Source organism: Aythya fuligula, chromosome 16 (genome assembly GCF_009819795.1).
Source record: "Aythya fuligula isolate bAytFul2 chromosome 16, bAytFul2.pri, whole genome shotgun sequence".
Lineage (NCBI taxonomy): Eukaryota > Metazoa > Chordata > Aves > Anseriformes > Anatidae > Aythya > Aythya fuligula.
Window position 1 is genome coordinate 16179789 of NC_045574.1, and position 19695 is coordinate 16199483.

The 19695-nt window shown below is 45.6% G+C and overlaps 2 protein-coding genes across 2 annotated transcripts; one reads left to right on the top strand and one right to left on the bottom strand.

Annotated features, from left to right (window-relative positions):
- Positions 1 to 108: 108 nt before the first annotated feature.
- On the bottom strand, positions 109 to 6951 carry DDX27 (DEAD-box helicase 27). The gene is made up of 21 exons (XM_032198455.1): positions 6858 to 6951; positions 6579 to 6713; positions 6415 to 6474; positions 5949 to 6102; positions 5524 to 5573; positions 5276 to 5362; positions 4390 to 4495; positions 4121 to 4294; positions 3650 to 3800; positions 3397 to 3496; positions 3143 to 3284; positions 2915 to 3068; positions 2723 to 2804; positions 2472 to 2649; positions 2228 to 2334; positions 1973 to 2078; positions 1778 to 1872; positions 1548 to 1674; positions 1192 to 1276; positions 908 to 982; positions 109 to 360 (listed from the first exon to the last, which is right to left on the bottom strand). The coding sequence occupies exons 1-21, from the start codon at positions 6945 to 6947 to the stop codon at positions 345 to 347; spliced, it is 2274 nt and encodes a 757-aa protein (XP_032054346.1). The 5' UTR covers positions 6948 to 6951; the 3' UTR covers positions 109 to 344.
- A 642-nt stretch (positions 6952 to 7593) lies between these two features.
- On the top strand, positions 7594 to 19667 carry ZNFX1 (zinc finger NFX1-type containing 1). Its single transcript, XM_032198595.1, has 13 exons — positions 7594 to 7681; positions 8378 to 10468; positions 11011 to 11142; positions 11396 to 11544; positions 11739 to 11882; positions 12299 to 12416; positions 12627 to 12871; positions 13010 to 13149; positions 13474 to 13628; positions 14293 to 14438; positions 14805 to 14915; positions 15620 to 15715; positions 17144 to 19667. Exons 1-13 carry the CDS (start codon positions 7627 to 7629, stop codon positions 19574 to 19576), a joined length of 6015 nt encoding a protein of 2004 aa, XP_032054486.1. The 5' UTR covers positions 7594 to 7626; the 3' UTR covers positions 19577 to 19667.
- Positions 19668 to 19695: the final 28 nt, after the last annotated feature.

The window sequence follows — 19695 nt, forward strand, 5'->3', positions numbered from 1 at the left end:
AGTAGTCTCTAGCTTTTACCATAACGACAGGATAATTTACCTGAAGAGCCTGACAGAAGGAAATAATGTCTATCTCAAGTTTCTCTAACTGTAAGTGGTAGAGGAAACTTTTTTTAGAAAGAAAACAAATCCACCTTTTATTGTATTGGCTTCTGAAGGTGTTTTTACACAGGCTATTCAACCAGGTATTAATGAACATCTCAAAGCTATTCCAGAACTTGATGAAAATCTATACAATTTTACTGAAGATGCCTTCTCCATAGTACAAGGAACTCCAGGACAAGCAAATTCAGTACAGCTGAAGTATCTAGATTGCCCACGTTATCCATTTAGCAAAACAGTTCTTACTTCCTCTTGTACCTGGAAAAGAATCACAGAATTTCTAGGTTGGAAGAGACCTCAAGATCATCGAGTCCAACCTCTGACCTAACACTAACAGTCCCCACTAAACCATATCCCTAAGCTCCACATCTAAACGTCTTTTAAAGACTTCCAGGGATGGTGACTCCACCACTTCCCTGGGCAGCCTGTTCCAATGTCTAACAACCCTTTTGGTAAAGAAGTTCTTCCTAAGATCCAACCTAAAACTCCCCTGGCGCAACTTAAGCCCATTCCCCCTCGTCCTGTCACCAGGCACGTGGGAGAATAGACCAACAAGAAGATTCCCTGAAGTCACATTCCACCAGCTTAACTATCAATGATAAATAAGGAACAGCACTGGCAATGCTCTCCCACAACAAAACCTAGAAACACGCTCTTAAAAAAGCAGCATCCTTTATTTCTCCCAGCTACAGCTCCTTTGGTAGCAGATTAAGCTGCTGTAGAAGAACCAAACCTTTTAGCAAGGTCCCTTAAATAACTACAGTAAAAGGAAAGCAGGAAAATAAAAATAAGAAGGGAGCTATACCTGGACTTGGATTTGAAGTTTCCTCCTTTCCTACGACAGGCCATACCCAAGCGTTTCCGATCCTCAAATGATGGGCTAGTACAGAGTGGGGAAAAAGAGAAAGCAGCAAGAGTCACTGATTTGCATCAGTGGCACAGGTACTTCTTGAAAGACACTCTTCTCAGCTCTGCAAATGATGCAACTATAATTTTCCTCAGTACCAAGCAAAGTATCCCGGAGAAAGTCCAGAGATACAAAAGAACTGTTAAAGTCTAGACTAACACATTGCTGCTAAGACTTATTACCCTGCACGATACTGCTTCAGAGCCTTCCTGCTTGTGTTGGTCAGCTCTTCATCAAATACAGACAGTTTTTTCTTCTGCTTGGGGCCTAGTACAAAGAGATAATAATAGTAAGAATAATGGCAGTAAAGACTAGAGCATCATCATTGCTACTGAAGACCAATAACCCTGACCATAATAATTAGCATGACAATCAGGAAAAGTGATGTCTCCTCTCTGCAAATGTGTTCCCTGGCCAACACCAGTAGCCATTCCTTCTAACTTGGTATTTCCCACTATGCAGATTACTTTACTTCACTCTTATGTAACAAAATAAATGATACAAGGTAGGTCAGCTGTAAAACAAGTGTTTTCTTCACCTGTTGGTATTGCTGCTGGTTCCTCTTCAGGCAAGGCTCGGGCTCGCTTTGCTCGCCGATTCCTTTTTGCCAGCCGCTCAGCATACATTTGAGATTTCAAGATTTCAAATTGTGACCTCTCCTCTGGCTGGAATGTATTAAAATGCGAGTTTACAGTAATGGGAGGTTTTGCTGAGGAAAAACACAGTGCGATTCACTCTGGGATCCCACTTATCCATAAATATACTCACCGTCATTTGGCCTTTTCTCTGGGTGTCCTGCATAAATTTCTTCCTCTTTTTTTTGCCTCGTAATGCTAGGTCAAACTCCTGCAGGGCTTTAGCCACTGGAGAGAGAAAAACACGGAATAAAGAACCTCATGAAGTACAGAGCACAGTCCAGTTGCACCTATGGAATTTAACAAGACCAGCAGTGCCATGACTCACACTTTTCTTTCTTCCTCTCCTCACGGGTCTGAAACCAGCTCCGCTCCAAACTCTCATTCGTAGTTTCTTCTTTTCCTACCTCTAACTGCTTCTTTGCCCTATTGATCTGAGACAATTCAGGCAAGAAGCAAGCTCATAGTTATCAAGGAATATGTATGTCTTCCAAGGAAGATACATTTCCCAGCTAAAGTACACTAGGGTAATCTCCTTATACACTATTATCTACTCCAGATTAACATCCTGAAGACACCTTACCTGAGCCTCTGACTGCTGCATCTCACGTTCCTCACGCTCCAAGCACAGTACTGCATACACATCTTTCTCTAGATTCTCAATCCTCTCTCGAAATTTTAGTATGACGTCTGAAAGATATCCAGTGTGAGTAACATCAAAAGCAGCCCACACAAGGTCTGCTTATTCAGCACCATTTAGTAGCCCTTCTCTGCACAGTGATCTTCCCTGCCTGCTGCTCTCCTTTTTACCTCAGTGAAGTTCATACCTTGGGGGAGAATTCTGGCTTTCACTGGTGTTTTGGCAGACTTCACAATATCCTTCAGCATCTTGCGCTCTTCCTCACCCACAAGTGAAACTGAACGACCAGCCCTGCCTGCTCTTGCTGTTCGACCCACTCGATGAACATAGTGTTTGGTGGTATTAGGCATGGTGAAATTGATTACCTAGAAAATCAAGTGTTAGTAGGGTAACTATATTAAAGGACTCATTAAAAAGATTAACAGCATAAATACTCACTGTTTTTACACCTTCAATGTCAAGTCCGCGTGCAGCCACATCTGTAGCTACCAAAATATCAATCTGCTCATCTTTAAAACGCCTGAGCAAAGATAGCAAGTATATCAGCAATGAATACAGAAATTCACTTCTGCCCTAAAACTTCCAACTTCTAATTTTTATCCTGTGATGGCTGGCTAAGCCTGGTAATACCTGAGTGCTTCCAGCCGCTGTGCCTGAGAGAGGTTTCCATGAAGCTCCCCAACCCGTAAACCCATCAACCCAAGCAGGATGTGCATACGGTGAGCTTGCTTCTTTGTCTGGGTGAAAAGCATCACATGATCCGTGAAGGTCCGTGTCAGTAGAGCTGAAAGAAAGTCCTCTCAGCAGCCTGCTTCACAGTTACTTACTGATTCCATCTTTTCCTTCCTCATCACTCACCTGATACAATGGCCTCACGGTCCCCCTCTCGGTTGGGTCTAATACGGATAAATTCCTGCCTCAGGAAAGGGGCAACATCTGTATTGCTGTTCACAAAAATTCGTGTGGGATTTTTCAGGGAAACTGAAGCCAAATCTTTCACCTACCAAAACAGGTTAATAAAAAGAAGTCCACATACTTTCTGGTAAAAGATTTAACAAAGAACTATCTATTAAACTGTCTGCCTGAATGTGATTCCCAGCAGCCTGTTTTACCTCCTCTGTCATTGTGGCAGAGAAAAGCATTGTTTGGCGGTGGTTGGAGCATAACCTGATTATTTCCTTCATCTGTTCCTCAAAGTACTCATCCAACATCCTACACAGGAGAAACACAGCAAGATGAGGCAGCTTTATATAGTTCTAGCTAAGAACCATTACATAAGGCAGAGCAACAAAGATTGCCCTACCCTGGGAAACAGAGAGGACGCAGCCGCCACCCCATTTTTCACTGCTCTTCTGCCTAGTTTACCTGTCTGCCTCATCCAAAATGAGCACCTCTACACTGGTCAGATGGAAGGAGGGGCAGTTGTGGAGATGATCAATTAGTCGTCCAGGAGTTGCAATAAGAATGTCTGGCCCAGAGCGCAGAGCTGCTTCCTGAGTCTTCACATCTAGGCCACCTGAAAGAGAGCAAACACGGGCTGCTGACTTCCTGAGCAGGTTGCAACAAAGTACACATTTCCAAACTGCCTGACGAATGGGAAACAATGCAGATTAATACCACATTCACAATTAGAAATGACCCTACCTTTCCATTTTTATTAAAAAAGAAAAAAAAAGCATACTACATAGTATTGGAAAGTAAGATTTTAAACTACAAGCACACCTACTAAAAGCATGTCTGCAATAACTCTAAGTATCCAGGTTTAGAACACAGGATTTCCAGTTCTGTATAGTGTTTACAGTGACTTGTGCAATTCACATAAGCAACAATACACACCTACAGCAAGGCAAGTTGTGACGCTGCTGAATTGTGCCAGCTGTTTTGTAACAGAATGCACCTGAATACCCAGTTCTCGTGTTGGCACTAGAACCAACACCCGTGTAACTGGAGCTTGACGAGGTTTGTATATCAGGCGCTCAAGTACAGGCAAGATGAAGGCAGCTGTTTTACCTATAAAAGGAAATTAAGATGAATTATCAAGAATTACCAATTATTGTGAATACTCTGAACTCTCCATGTTCTGTATGCTCTGCTCTAGTCCCTACCTGTCCCAGTGGCAGCACAGGCACAAATATCCTTCCCCAGAAGACCAACAGGGATACAAGCCTTCTGAATTGGAGTTGGTTGCTTGAAACCAAGAGCTGTGATTGCCTTCGAAGGAGATAAAGCAGTTAAACACTGTCTCTACTCAGCTCTGTCAAAGCCACACCTGGAGTGCAGCGTCAATTCTAGGACCTCCACTACAGGAGACATGAACATACTGGAAAGAGTTCCAACAAAGGGCCATAAAAAAAGGACTGGAGTATCTCATGTAAGTAAAGGCTGAGAGAGCTGGGGCTGTTCAGCCTGGTTAAGAGAGTAGTCGAGGAGATCTTATCAATGTATCACCCCTGAAGTGAGCATATAAAGAAGACTGAGCCAGACTCTTTCCAGTGGTGCCCACTGACAGGATAAAAAGGCAACAGGAGCAAACTGAAAGACAGGAGGTTCTGCCCAAACACCAGGAAACATTTTTTAACATGGTGGTGGCTGACCGCTGCAACAAGTTGCCCAGAAGAGTTTGTGGAGTCTCCATACTTGGTGATACTTAAAAGTTATCTGGATGTGGTCCTGGGCAACTTGTTCTAGGTGTCCTTGCTTAAGATGAGAGGGTTGGACAAGACAACCTCCACAGGTCCTTTCTGAAGTCAGACGTTTTATGATTTTGCTACAAGTCTCACTCAAGACAACATTTACATATATTGCATATCAAAGAATGTGTTCTGTTATTTGGAAAAAAGCAACTCCTAAAGGGTTATCACCCCCCCATCTCCAATTTCTTTTTCAGAGAGGCTGCAAAGAGAGAAGGAATTTGATGGTTCTGAGAGGTGGAAGGGAGGCTGTCCAACGTTCTTCACAGTAACATATGTAGCAACCAAACTAGATAAATACCTTTAGCAAAGGTCGTGAAAGATTCATGTCCTGGAATGACAAGTTATCATCATATTGAGAGGCATCTTCAAAAAAGCTTTCTGCTTCCTAGAAACAGCAACAACAAAACCGCAATGCTATAGACAGCAACACAGCAGGTGACCAAAGGGCTCTGGGATGTTCTATGACCTACAGTTTGTTAACAAAAGTCAGATGCCTCCAGAAATAATACTGGAGAATGATGTAGTGTCATTCTCTCCAACACTTACTGCTTTTCCTCCAGTTTTTGGTCTCCTTCTTTCCTTCACTTTAATTGTGTCTGCAGAGAAAAAGAAACACAACAGGAATTAATAAGCACAGCTAAATACATAATAACATATAGCATGTACCCTCACCTTGTACTGCTAATAATACTGCTAATGAGGTATTGATGGAAAAGCCTCAGAAACAAATATAGGCAAGGAGATCTCCTTCCTCAATGATCACTCCAAATAAAATAATACTGCTACCATTCAAAATAAATTTGACCAAAGTCAGAAGGAACGTCACAGAGGTCTGCAGACAAAACATCACAACGTAAGAAATTCTTGTCCCCACTCACCAAGACTTCACTAAAGACTAAAGACTTTTCTCCAGTGAGTCAACAGTCTGTCACATTCTTACTTCTGACCATCTTTTCATGTACTAATAGTACCTGCTTTTGTGAGGATAGTTTCATCATCCAATGAATACTGGGACTCCACATCTTCTTCTTCCCTACTGAAATCTTCACTCCCTGTTTTTTTGGATTGATTATCCCCAGCCTCTGCATCACCATCTTTCACTTTTGCTTGTTTAGTTTCTCTTTCCTGTGCCGAAATACAAAGTAGTTTAGAAGAACTTCAATTCTTTGTGAGCTTTTTTTTGGTTTGTTTGCTTTGTTATGAGCCCACTCACAGATCCAGGGTTTTGCATAACCTTAACCGTTAACAATTCTACATTCTCATCAGTACACCGATGTATCATGTATGGCTGAACACCCAGCTGAGGTATTAAGCTCCAGCTTGAGCACTGTAACTCTGGTTGCTTCCAGAGCCTGCGCCTATGAAAAGGACACAGTGGATGACCAAACTCATACGAGTCTTTACAGTAATAAGAATCACTAGGAGAAAGGCCCTGACCTGGAACTTCCTTTTTTGTCTCACTTTCTCAATCTTCTCGTCCAGCGTCGTGGCTGGTCTCTAGACAGGAAAACAAAAGAAAGGAGCTGTAAGAGGAGCCCGGAAGAATACATGACAATGTGACTACGGGCACTGCAGCCCTGAGACCGGCCGCCGGGCCTCACCTTGCCACGAAGTTGGCGCAGAGCTGATGCCCAGGTACCTTCTCCACCGGCCTCCACCTCGCCGAAGACGAAAGCAGCGCTGAAGTCTCCTCTCGCGGAGGCCCGCCGCCCGGGGCCAAGAGCCACGCGCGGCCCCTACAACAACACCGCTGAGCAACGACCGCGGGAAGCGAAGCGGCCCTGCCCCTGCTCTCAGCCCCCTGCGATCCAGCCCGGCCCAATCCAACTCGCCGCGGCCCCGCCCTGCCCCTGCGCCGGCCCAGTCCGGCCAGCACTCACCTCCTCGTCCTCAGAGTCCTCGGACTCGGGGTCCTCGGGCCCCTCATCCCCCTCCGCGATGGTGCCCACCAGGCCCAGGCTCTGCAGCATGGCCGCCACCCCGCCCCCGTTCGCGCAGCGCCACGTGGTCCAGCAGCAGCGCGTGCGCGCAGCCGGCCCTACCTTGGGGCGGGGCCATGGCTGCCGCCGCCCCGCCCCTCGCCGCGCCGCCCCTCGCCGCCCCGCCTCGCGGAAGGGAAAGCGAAAGCGGCAGCGGCGGCGGCGGCGGCGGCGGCGGCGGCCGGGGAGGGCGAGTGGTGCGCGGGGCCTGACGGTATCGGGGCGATTTTTTCGTGGCGGTCGCCGGTGTTGTGGGGGGCGGGACGTAGGTGCTGTCTGCTGGGGGAAGGGGCTCGGTAGCGGGGAAGGAAGGGGCTCGGTAGCGGGGAAGGTACCGCTGCCCGCTGGGGACGGAGAGGGGGGAGCCGGTACGGGGCGGCGGCGGCGGGAGGGCGCTGCCCCGGGGGACACGGGGGACGAGGGACGGGGGACGGGGCGCTGACGGGTCTGCCTCGGTGCTGGTGCCCCGCGCCGCCCCTGGGCGTGCTCGGTCCTGGGATGCGGGGCGGGCCCTGCGGGGAACTGGAAAGCGAAACCCGGCGGCGGTGGCGCGGGCGGGGCCGTGGCTCCCCTGGCGTGAGGGGCGCCGAGCCCAGCCGCACCGAGCACTGAGCAACGTCCTCGTCCCGCAGAGCCGCGACGTCCCGCAGAGGAGCCAGCGGCCGGAGCGATGGAGGGGGCCGGGCGGGGGCCTGGCCTCCGGCTTCCCCGCGCGGGACGGAGAGGTGAGGGTCGCCCGGCTGCCGCAGAGCTAAGGCTGCGTGTGGGCTGGGGGTGGTGCGGGGGGAAATGCTCCTTCCCTGCCTGCGCGCGGTGCAGCTTCCTCTCGGCTGCACGCTACTGCGTTTACTTAATTATCCAGCCTCTCACTGGAGCCCACAAAGCAACGATGTACTGCAGCGGTCTCTCTGCTAACTGATACTGCTAGTGGTCAGTGCCCTTCGAGCGTTCTGCTGAGCGTGTGAGGAAGGCTACGCAGCCTATGCTTCCTGCTACTGCGACAGGCTGGGTCTTGTGCAGAAGGTTGCGTTTTAACTGTGCGATTTGAAGTCAGTTGCTACTGCCTTGGTAGTCATGTCAAAGACAGCTAACTCTCAAGGAAAGCGTGTCCCATGTAGGATACGTCGTCATTGGCCTCCCTTAATTCTGCTTTGTGGAAAAGGGTTTATTTTCTCAGTGACTTCCCAGCTTCACAACTGGAGTGGGCTCTAGATATGGTACTCTTTAGCAGTCATGAAAAGGATTATAAGGGAAATACTGAGGGTCTGGATATAAGTGAAATGCTAGTTTTCTAATGTGGTGCAAGATGCCCAAAATATGCTGACAAGCAGGCCAAAATACTTATACTCTCGTGTTGGGAGGCAGGTTAATATGGTCATTATAATTAACAAATGTCTTTTTTTTTTTTTTTTTCTTTTAAGGGCATGCAGGTCGCTGGGATACTGGGTTTATACAACAAGGGAGAAACAGAATAAACAATGTGTCAGGCCAGACTCATAAAACAGTAGCTCAGGCAGGGGAAAATCCCCAAGCCAGTAATTATACTCTTCTACTTGGGCAAAGAGAAGAGAGATCTGAATGTTTCTTCAATCAAGGAAGAAGAAACCAAGGTGGACAAACCAACAGTGGAGCCACAGGACATTGGAATGAACAGGAAAATGAGGGGAGAGGAAAGTGGTATCAAGGTGGACAAACACACGAGAGGGCCAGAGGACCCTGGAATGAGCAAGAAAATGAGGGTAGAAGAAGGAGGCATCAAGGTGGACAAGCATATGATAGAGACAGAGGACTCTGGAACGAACAAGATAATGAAGGTAGGGTAAGGAGATATCAAGGTGGACAGGCATATGAGGGGGCCAGGGGACCCTGGAACACGCAAGAAAATGAGGTTAGGGGAAGGCGCTATCACAGTGGACAAGCACTATCTGGACAAGCCCAGGAAGATGCTAGAGGGCTGAGGAATGGACAGGAAAATGAAGGGAGAGGAAGGAGGATACAACTCAGGAGGAGTATGCACTTCTACCAGAAACCTACCCCAGGTGGTGCTCAGCTCAGTGAGCAGCCTCAGCAAGTCAAAAAGATTGGCTACAAATTCCTAGAAGGTCTCCTACAGAAAGACCCTTCTGAAGTTGTCATCACACTTGCCTCAAGTTCAGGTTTGAAGGAACTTCTTTCCCAAACTGCTATGAAACCCAGTTTTGTTCAGCTCATTTGTCAGGTGCTTCGAAAAGCATGCAGCTCCCGAATGGATAGACAAAGTGTTCAGCAACTTCTTGGAGTGGTGAAGGAGTCCAACTTTCTCAAGATCTGTCTGCCACAATATGTGTCTGACATGGTAACAGAAGCAGTTCCTGCTGTCCGACATCAGTATCCTGAACATATTGGCAACATCATTTTGCTGCTTCAGGACCTAATCAGTATTTTCCCAGCTAGTTCTGTGCAGAAAATCTCCATTCTCTTAACAGTCTTGCCAGCATCCATAAATGCCTTGCGAGCTTCTGGTGTGGACATCACGGAAGAAACAGAGAAGAACCTAAATAAAGTCCAGATGCTTGTGCAGCACCTGCAAGAGAAGAGACGTGAAGGCACACTGAGGGCTGATAACTATACTCTTATGCAGCCTCAGGCTGACGGTCAAGAAGAAACCTATCGTACAATGACCATTTATCCAACATATAATGAGGTACACCATGATGAGAAACCCTTTCTACGTCCCAATATTGTTTCTGGAAGATATGAGAGCACCAGCATTTATCTTGACACTCATTTCCGGCTTTTGAGGGAAGACTTTGTAAGACCTTTAAGGGAGGGTATCTCAGAACTTTTGCAGAGCTTTGAGGACAAAGGTTTGAGGAAGAAAAAATTTGATGATATCAGGATCTACTTTGACACGCGGATTATTGCCCCACTCTGCTCCCCAACTGGTGTTGTTTACAAGGTTCAGTTTGACACAAAGCCATTGAAGTTTGTGCGATGGCAGAACTCCAGACGGTTGCTATATGGATCCCTGGTCTGCATGTCTAAAGATCACTTTGAAACATGCCTGTTTGCCACTGTTTCTAATCGGGATAGTACAGATCTTGCCAAGGGAATTGTAGAGCTATGTTTTAATGCACAGAGCCAAGCACTGCTGGCAGAGGTTCGTCCCTCAGACTCCTTCCTCATGGTAGAGACAACTGCCTACTTTGAGGCATATCGGCATGTGTTAGAAGGGTTACAGGAAATCCAGGAGGAAGATATCCCGTTCCAGAAGTACATTGTGGAATGTGATGCACAGGTGAAGGAGCCAATGTACCTTACAGTGGATACTACATACAACTTTGCACCCTTGACAGAAGATCCCCTGGCAGATGAAGAGAGACCTGATGGTCTGAGAAGGCAAAGCGTCCGTGTTCTAGATCACAACCAGTGGCCTTCAATGGAAACCTTGGGACTAGATGAGTCCCAGATGGAGGCATTGAGACTTGCACTCACCAAGGAGCTGGCTATTATCCAAGGACCCCCTGGGACTGGTGAGAAACATTTGCTTTAAGTCTCTGTCATTTAAGGAGTTCTCCTTGACTTCCTCATTTAGGGAGACTATCTCCAGAAAAAGCCAGCTGCCCTGTGTCCAGAGCATTAGTTCCATGCCTATTTGATGCTTGAGAAGCCCAGTTATTGTGAGTTGTGGGGAAGAAGGTTAAAATATTCTGAAATACTCATATGAAAATGTTTTCAACTATTTGATGCCACGGTACCTCTTCAACTATTTGATGCCATGGTACCTCTTGCTGCGCAACAGCTCTATTAACCTTTTTAGCAGGTTTGAACACTAAGAATGTTCAGCCCTGATCCTCGGCATGAAGAAAGAATTGCTAGACTAATGCTAATTAATTTAAGTGGTACCTGAATTCAGTAAGCACCACTGCTTGTCTTCTACTAGTACATGAGTGTTTTATATAAAGCCAATTGTCGTGTGTTAAGCTAGCTTCAGTGGCTTGGGAGAAGCAGTGGCAGGAAGAACCCTGCATACAGGGATGGATTACCCTTTTCTGATTCAGATCTTGTTTTACAGGGAAGACTTACGTGGGTTTGAAGATTGTCCAGGCTCTCTTGACCAATAAGCATGTGTGGCAAACGACTGTCCAGAATTCTCCCATCCTTGTAGTCTGTTACACTAACCACGCGCTGGATCAGTTCTTAGAAGGTGAGAGTATCTAGCAAGTATGATGGAACAGAGGGTAGAAATTATACTGTAACTCTTACTCTGTCCTACCTTTTGTCATGAAGACTTGCCCTTTTGGCTCTTTCTTGTGATTCTAGCCATATAGATACATAGTAAGAAAACTTCAGACAGACCAGTCCAGTGTGTTGTGTGCAAAGACTGTTCTCCCTACCCTTTATCAGGCTGCACAAAATAGTTAGCCTCTTTAGCACTAATATTTCTTTCTCATTCACAGGAATATACACATTCCAAAAACACGGGATGGTACGTGTTGGGGGGAGAAGTAGCAGTGAGGTCTTGAAGCAATTCACCTTGAGGGAGCTGAGGAAGAAGTGTGAGTTCCGACACAACTTGCCAATGCATCTCCGCAGAGCCTATGTGAATGTACGTATAGAGTTCACTGGAAACGACTGGGCTACCTGTCCATTGGAGAAGCTAACTAAACTTCTTCCAGATCTGTTCTTTCACATTGTCTTACACTGAAGTCAACCTTTTAATTCTTCTTTGTTCACAGTATCATAACTTTTTTGTTCTGCTGTTTCTGAACTCTGCATATGTCTTCTCTCTATTATGAGCAGATAACCAGTCAGATGAAGCAGGCTGAGGAAGAGCTCCATAAAGGAGCAAAGCACTTAGAGTGCACAACACATGGAGTGTTGCATGAACGTCACTTGGAAGCCTGCATTGCCCCCCAGCACTGGGACAGTCTGATGAAGGGTCTGGTAAGAGAGGTTCCTTTCTTACGAGTCAAGCAGTCCCCAAGTATACTTACTGCCCTTTCTGCAAATGTGTCTGAGCTTCCCCCAGATATACTTCCTTTAGCCTCACTCAACCACTGGAAAGGAAAAGGAGTGAATAGCAAGCTGTGCCAAAGTGACAGGAAAGTAGAGTTAAATTTTGCTCCTTTAAACTGCAGAGATTTCAAGTGATCTTTGTCAGAGTAAAAATACAAGTGCACAAATGAAAGCCTTAACCTGAAGGAGAGGAGGGATGCTATTTCTAGAGATCTGAGGTTGCCTAGACTTCTTGGCTCTGGAGGTCACTTGGTGGACTTGTCCTAATCGTCTTATGCTTCAGGGCGCTGCTTTGTCATCATCCTAAGACTGATGAGGCTAACTGATTTGACTCTTTATATTAGGATCATGAGGAATTCTACTACAGTGCTGCACAACACTCAGTGATTCTGGAGTGGCTGGGCCTTGGTGTAACTGTCTTTACCCAGAGTGCTGCAGAGGATGTAGAGGCTGAGAATCCAGGTAAAAAACAAACAAACATCTTCTGTAGGCATTTGCCTAAGCAGTGTATGCATGCCAGAAAATAGACACTGCTACTTAACAGAGGCTGAAAGATGCATAACGCTGTAAGGCAATGGAAAGATTAACTTTAGTTTCTACACGGTGATCTGCTGCACTGTGATTCTGCTAGAGTGGCTATAACTTGCTGCAGTAATTGGTGACTCTTCATAGGTGGTCAGCAGGAGAGAGAGGAGGAGCAGGAAGGTGAAGCAGAAGAGCTGTTGGAGATTCCAGAGGAGGCTGACCTGATTCAGGCTGATAGAGTGATTGAGGATGAAGAGGCAGCAAAGCCTCAGAAGAGGAAGGAGGAAGAGCACAGGGCTGTTCGTGAGCTAGCCAGTGTGTTGTTGGCTATGAAGCTGGAGAACGAAGAAGAAGGAACAGCCCAGCCACAACAGAAGACTGTGCAGTGGGAGGTAACTGTATACACTAGTATGCTGTGTCTCTGCTTGATTGTGTAATAACATGGGCATGCTAATACAGAATAATCTTTGTGTTTTAACTGCTTATTTTGGGGTGGGGGCCTATTTCCCTCCCTCTGCCCTTCTCTCTAGATAACTGCTACCCAGAGGAAGAAAATGAAACAGAAGATGAGGGTTGAGCTCTGTAAACTGAGTGCAATGACGGAGTTAGAGGCCAAATCTATTCAGGATCTGTGGGAACTAGACCTGAGCTCTCGCTGGAGGCTTTACAGGTGACAAATATGTTCTACAGGGTCTGTCAAGCAAATGTGTCATAAGACACTTAGAGTTCACAAACTCTTAGCAAGCTGAGGTATTTCTGTCCATACTTGTTCAGTTCATTATCTGAACATGTTTTCCTGTAAGATATTTGCTTTTATCCTGCCTACATTGGCAGGACAATGCTGTCATCTCCACTGTGTGTGTTGGGGACTGAGTAAAGATGCTAGTCATCTCTTGCAGAAAAAGCACGGAAGTTCTGATCTGAACCCACCCAAAACTTCTAGGTCACTGTGCTGCTTCTCTTGCTGTGTGTGGTAACAGCTCTTTCTTCTCAGGCTTTGGCTGCAGACCTATCAGGGGTTAATACGAAGGAGGATTCTTCAGCATGAACAGCAGTACCAGGCAGCAGCAGAAAGGCTAGCAGAACTAAGGCTGCAAGAAGATCTGTGCATTCTCAAGGAGGCTAAAGTTGTGGGGATGACGACTACAGGTGTGCAGCGGTTGGGATGCAAACCAGCATTGCACTGTCTCCATTAGTAATTACCATTTAGTAATGACTAAAAGATCTTATTGTCAAAAGATTAATATTCTGTGCTGCTTGACAGCCTGGGTCAGGCTCCACGTTAGTTTGCAGCCTTCTTCATTTCTGACTCCCTCTGTGAACATGTCTATCACACAAAGTTGTCAGTTGGCTGCACAAGCATTTTCTGCACGCTTTTGAGCAACATTATTTTAATAGTAATGCTCCATTTCTTGTGCCTCAGTTAAACACAGTTCATGTCTCTGATATCTCCACATCACTTTTTGGTGAGCAGAGGCAGCATAAGTCTTGTAATATCACCCTTTGGGAAGACAGTTTTGGGTTTTTATGTGTGGTGATCGATGTGTTCTGGATGTATTTTATGTCTGAAGAGAGAGTTAGGAAAGGGCCAAGGCAGGTGTAGCATTCTAATCCCCACCTCTCTTTCCTGACTTCTCTGCATATAGAAGTCATCCTTGGAACAGTGCTGTTTTAAAGTCCACATTCCACAAGACTCAGCATTTTGGAATCATGGGAATTTTCTGGCACACACTTTTATACCTTCCTAAAAACTCTTATCATACCACCTGCACGTAACTATACCTGTTAAGACTTATCTTCTCTCCTTTCTCAGGTGCTGCCAAATACCGTCAGATCTTGCAAAAAGTAGAGCCAAGAATTGTAATTGTAGAAGAGGCAGCAGAGGTGCTTGAGGCTCACACTATTACTACTCTTAGTAAAGCTTGCCAGCACCTCATTCTCATTGGAGATCACCAGCAGGTAATATCCATGGCAGATGCCTCTAACTGTTGTGCAAATAAATTAGAATACTTTAACCAAACATGTTTGGCAAACACCAAAACTTACTGCTTCTCAGTTTCCATGGATACCACAGGTCTTGTCTCCTTTGATTATGGAGCAGAGTTACTGGGGGACTTTTCTTTTTAGTTTAACTGACACAACTTGACATGTGCTCCAATCCACTTCAGTTATGACAGTACATAACTTTGTTATTTAGCACTTCTGCAAGAATCCAGTCTCTGGCCTTTCTGTTGAGAAAAGCCCAGCGATAGGAAAAATAGATAAGTGAAATCTTACTAATAGGTAAGAGTGCTGTTAAAATGGACCCAATCCCTTCTCTTTCAGCTGCAGCCTAGTGCTAATGTATATGACCTGGCGAAGAACTTCAATCTGGAAGTGTCTCTATTTGAACGGCTGGTGAAAGTTGATTTCCCCTTTGTCCGGCTGAAATACCAAGTAAGGAACAGCTATAAAACGTTTCCTTATTGCATTTGTACTTAGCTTGCTTTAAGTTTATAGTACATCTAAGGCTGCTCTGTGAGCAGAAATATAAAAGCTAAAATATGTGTTACTTCGTTCCTGAAAGGAATGGTAAGAACTGTCAAACTGTCACAAATGGTATACTGTTGTTCAACTAAGTGTCTTATTCGTCAGTGATGTGACCCACAGCACTGTGGTTCCCACAATTTTTAGTGCAGAGAATGTAACTTATTGTGGCATCCAAAACTGTTCTAGAACTGTGGAGACAGAATCTTTTTGAGATGCCTCCTGTTAAATTGTTGCAGCCATATTTATTGGTGTCTGGAGAAATTAATTCTACCCCCAGAAGTCCTGTATTAAAATTGCCTGGAACAGCTGGTTAGGGGTTAGGGTGAGGTGCTGGCTTTTGTTACTAGAACGCTGTTGTTGTTAGATTTGCACTGAAACCAGTATTCTTATTACAACCCTGCAAAATGACTTTATTGAAGGTACTCTGATACCGTTTAGCTGTGATTGCTGGTGGTGGTGGCAGCAAGGGTGAGATAGGAGGCACTCTATTCTTGGCTTGTCTTCACCCTTGTCTTGTATTTAGCTATTGTCTGTACAGTGGAAAAACAGATTATTGGCAGGGAAATCGGGTGCTCCTTCCTCAAGACTGATGCAGCTGCTTTGTGTTTCAGCACCGCATGCGTCCTGAAATTGCCCAGCTTCTCAGTCCTCATATATACCAGGAACTGGAAAACCATCCCTCTGTCTTGAAGTATGAGAACGTAAAAGTGAGTTTTCAGTAGTACAAGCACTTTCTCTTGCCCCTGTTACTGGCTAAAATAAGTTACCGTAAAATGTAGCGTTAAAAGATTCCAACTTCTAAATCAAGTTCATCTACTGAAATAGATGAAGGAGATGTGGGATATAGAAATAGGCAAGTAATTTGTAGCTCTTCTGGTATTACTGATGGCAGACACTGGAAATGGATCCAATATTGATGATTATAAAAGAACAGTGAAATATGGAAGGACCAAAAGAATTACATGAGATTGAAACCTAGGAGTAAATCTTAAATTATGCCTCCAGTGTCTCATTTATGAAACTCCAGTGTAAGACAGGTGACTTCACTACTGGAATCTTCCTTCCCTGAGTTCTTTGTTTGGGCTTTTTACCAATACACAGCATCTGCAAGCAAGATCTATGCAGTATAAAAGTATAAAGCAATCTTTTGTCGATTAACATGCATAATAAGCATCTAGAATTTAATGAACTGAAAGCATTAGTATGCTTGCCACACCATAAGACACTTGAAGAGTCTTTGCTGTTGTCACGTAGGCATCAGTCAGTAGGGTCAGCCTCTGCTTCTTCCTTAATATTATTGTTTTTATCTTTCACTAATTCCCTTTCTTCTGAGTTTTATTTTTCCCCATCCTAATTATGACTTCATATCTTCCCATGTTAGTGCTTTTATTCCATCTTTGAACTATTGTTAATTGTATCACTGTCTATAACTTTACCTTTCTTATCTTGCATAGCCCTGTTCTGTAGGCTTGTTTACAATACTGTTGTAACTAACTTCCTCAGAAGTCTGAGCCAAAGTTACACTGCTCTGCTGTATCAGAGTTAGGCTTTAAATTCCTGAAATAAGTGACTGGATACCTTTTGGAAAAATAATTTGATGTGGTTATAGAGAGGATTACAGTAGCTTAGCCTACCTGCATCTTTCATAATGAGAAGACATTACTAGTTATTTTAAAGCATGTTTTTTGCTAGTCAGTTTTAGACATGTGATAAGCTCTGCACTGCTAACTCCCTATGTTTTCTCCATGTGTTCCAAATAAGTTTTTATTCACACCATGAATCCAAAACAGAACTGTGGCGATTTGGGAAATGTTATAAGAACCTAATCTTTTCTTTTCCACAACCTGAAAGCATACTGTAGAAATAACTCTGAAAAAAGATGGGGAATAAAATGATCCACAAGAACAGATGTCATATTAGGATACTGAAATGTCATTAATAAGCTGAAATATCATTAATAGGTTTAGGTTTCCATAACATTCATCAGAGGTGACTAAGAAAATTGCCCAAGTATGCAGTAACTACATATTTCTTGAGTCATCTTCTTAGTAGATAATCAGGAACATAGAAACAGACCGTAGAAACAGAAGCTAGAATTCTGCTTCTAAAATTCTTTCTGTTTCCTCTTGTTTCAGGGAGTCTTATCTAACCTCTTCTTTGTGGAGCATGACTTTCCTGAGCAAGAGATTCAAGAAGGGAAAAGCCATCAGAACCCACATGAGGCTCGGTTTGTGGTGGAACTGTGCAAGTACTTCTTGTGTCAGGATTATCTACCTTCTCAGATCACCATTCTCACTACTTATACTGGGCAGCTTTTCTGTTTGCGCAAGCTCATGCCAGCCAAGACTTTTGCAGGTGTGAAGGTTTATGTAGTGGATAAATACCAGGGAGAGGAGAATGATATTATCCTGCTATCACTTGTGCGGAGCAACAAAGAGGAGAGAACTGGATTCTTGCAGATCCCTAATCGGATATGTGTAGCGTTATCCAGAGCTAAAAAAGGACTGTATTGTATTGGGAATATGAGAATGCTAGGTAAAGTTCCTCTCTGGAGCAAGATCATTCACACCTTGCGGGAGAAAGGCAACATTGGCCGCTCACTGACCCTTTGCTGTCAAAACCACCCTGAGACCAAGACGCTGGTATCTACAGCAGCAGACTTCAGCAAAGTCCCAGAAGGAGGCTGTAGTCATCCCTGTGAATTTAGGTTGAGTTGTGGCCACGTTTGCACAAGGGCATGTCACCCCTATGACACTCAGCACAAAAAGTATCAGTGTCTGAAGCCTTGTCAAAAGGTGCTTTGTACAAAGGGACATCGCTGCCAACAGTCATGTTATGAGCCATGTGGACCATGCATGGTGATAGTAGAGAAAACTATTTCAAAGTGTGGTCACCTGCAGATGGTGCCGTGTTCTTGTCCAGATAGTGAGTTTGTCTGCCAAGAACCTTGCCAGAAAAAGCTGAACTGTGGGCATACATGCAACAGATTCTGTGGCCAGGAATGCACTACACGGTGTCCTGAACTGGTTAAAGTCACACTGCAATGTGGCCACACCCAGAAAGTTAAATGTTGGATCACTGAAGAGATGAAACATGGGAAACCTGTTGAATGTAAAACTAAGTGTTCTGTCACACTGGAGTGTGGTCATGCATGCTCAGGTTCCTGTCATACCTGCTTTGAAGGAAGATTTCATAAGCCATGTAGCAGCCCATGCAAGCGCTTCTTGGTCTGCTCCCACAAGTGTCAGCAGCCTTGTACTGTAGAATGTCCTCCCTGTCAGCTTGACTGTCAGAACCATTGTGTTCACAGCAGGTGTAAAAAGAAATGTGGAGAGCGCTGTTTTCCATGTGTAGAACCATGTGAGTGGCGGTGCCAGCACTATCAGTGTACCAATCTTTGCAGTGAACCATGTAATAGGCCTCGCTGTGATGTACCATGTACTAAGTTGCTGCGATGTGGACATCCTTGTATTGGATTGTGTGGAGAGCCCTGCCCAAATAAGTGCCTTGTTTGTGACCATGAGGAGGTCACTCAGATCTTTTTTGGCTTTGAGGAAGACCCAGATGCTCGATTTGTACAGCTTGAAGACTGTGGCCATGTCTTTGAGTCCCAGGGCCTTGACCATTATATGGATGAAGATGATGATGTTGTCAAGCTGAAGGTATGTCCTGTCTGTCAGACACCAGTCAGAAAGAATTTGAGATATGGTACCATTGTGAAAAGGCGGCTGGATGAGATAGAGAAGGTGAAAGAGAAAATCCAAGGCCCAGCACAGGAAATCGAGTCTAGCAGACAAAGACTACAGGCTGCACTCATAGGGAATGCTGTTCTGCAGAGGAATCTACCCCATAAGTACTTCATGTTGGAAGATAAAGTAAAAGCTTCTGATCTCTCTATAAAGAGTATTGGACTAATTGAGAACCAGCTTAACTTCTACAAGCGTGTAGCTGACCTAACTGATTCTATGAGCAAAATTGATGTGAATGAGCGGAAAGGCCTGAAAAAGCGGCTGGATGAAGTCCAGGAGTGGCTGGATATGCCACGCATCAGCTTTACAGGGCAGGAGCTCTCTGACCTGCAAGCTGAGATCCAGAGACTGACTTTTCTACAGAGCCTCTTGTCAAGGTGCAAAAGCGCAAGTGGGATGATCACCACGGCCCTCGCAGCAGAGATTGCCTGTGTACGTGAGATCTTGGAAGGGACAAAAAAGTTCACAGAGGCTGACGAAGCTGCAGTGAAGGCTCAACTGGAGAGGCTCTGCACCGCCTTGCCTGTGTCGGGGCTGGGGATCTCTGAAGCTGAGCGGGTGCAGATTGTCCGTGCCATAGGCTGTCCCCGTGGCCACTGGTTCAAGTGCAGGAACGGGCATATCTATGTGATTGGGGAGTGCGGGGGGGCGATGGAGAGGAGTAAGTGTCCCGAATGCCACGCGGTCATCGGGGGCACAAACCACGCTCTGGACAGCACCAACAGCCTTGCCCCCGAGATGGACGGAGCGACCCACGCAGCCTGGTCCGAGACAGCCAACAACCTGCTCAACTTCGAGGAGCTGCGGCTGCTGCTGTAGCTGGGCGGCCGTCCCCGCTTCTCGCACGCCCCCGCTCGCGGACACGGCGTCGGCTCTCGGGCCCCCAATTAATAAAGTGCACACACGCGGCCCGGCGCTGCCCGCCCGCCTCCTTTGTC

Excerpts from the sequence above, each read along its gene's own strand:
- DDX27 (XM_032198455.1), bottom strand. The coding sequence starts at position 6,947 with ATGCTGCAGAGCCTGGGCCTGGTGGGCACCATCGCGGAGGGGGATGAG. Across the intron at positions 5,574-5,948 it reads AACTATCCTCACAAAAGCAG|ACACAATTAAAGTGAAGGAA; the intron begins GTACTATTAGTA and ends TTTTCTCTGCAG. Across the intron at positions 4,295-4,389 it reads CTGTGCTGCCACTGGGACAG|GTAAAACAGCTGCCTTCATC; the intron begins GTAGGGACTAGA and ends TTCCTTTTATAG.
- ZNFX1 (XM_032198595.1), top strand. The coding sequence starts at position 7,627 with ATGGAGGGGGCCGGGCGGGGGCCTGGCCTCCGGCTTCCCCGCGCGGGA. Across the intron at positions 7,682-8,377 it reads TCCCCGCGCGGGACGGAGAG|GGCATGCAGGTCGCTGGGAT; the intron begins GTGAGGGTCGCC and ends TTTTCTTTTAAG. Across the intron at positions 15,716-17,143 it reads TGAAGTATGAGAACGTAAAA|GGAGTCTTATCTAACCTCTT; the intron begins GTGAGTTTTCAG and ends CTCTTGTTTCAG.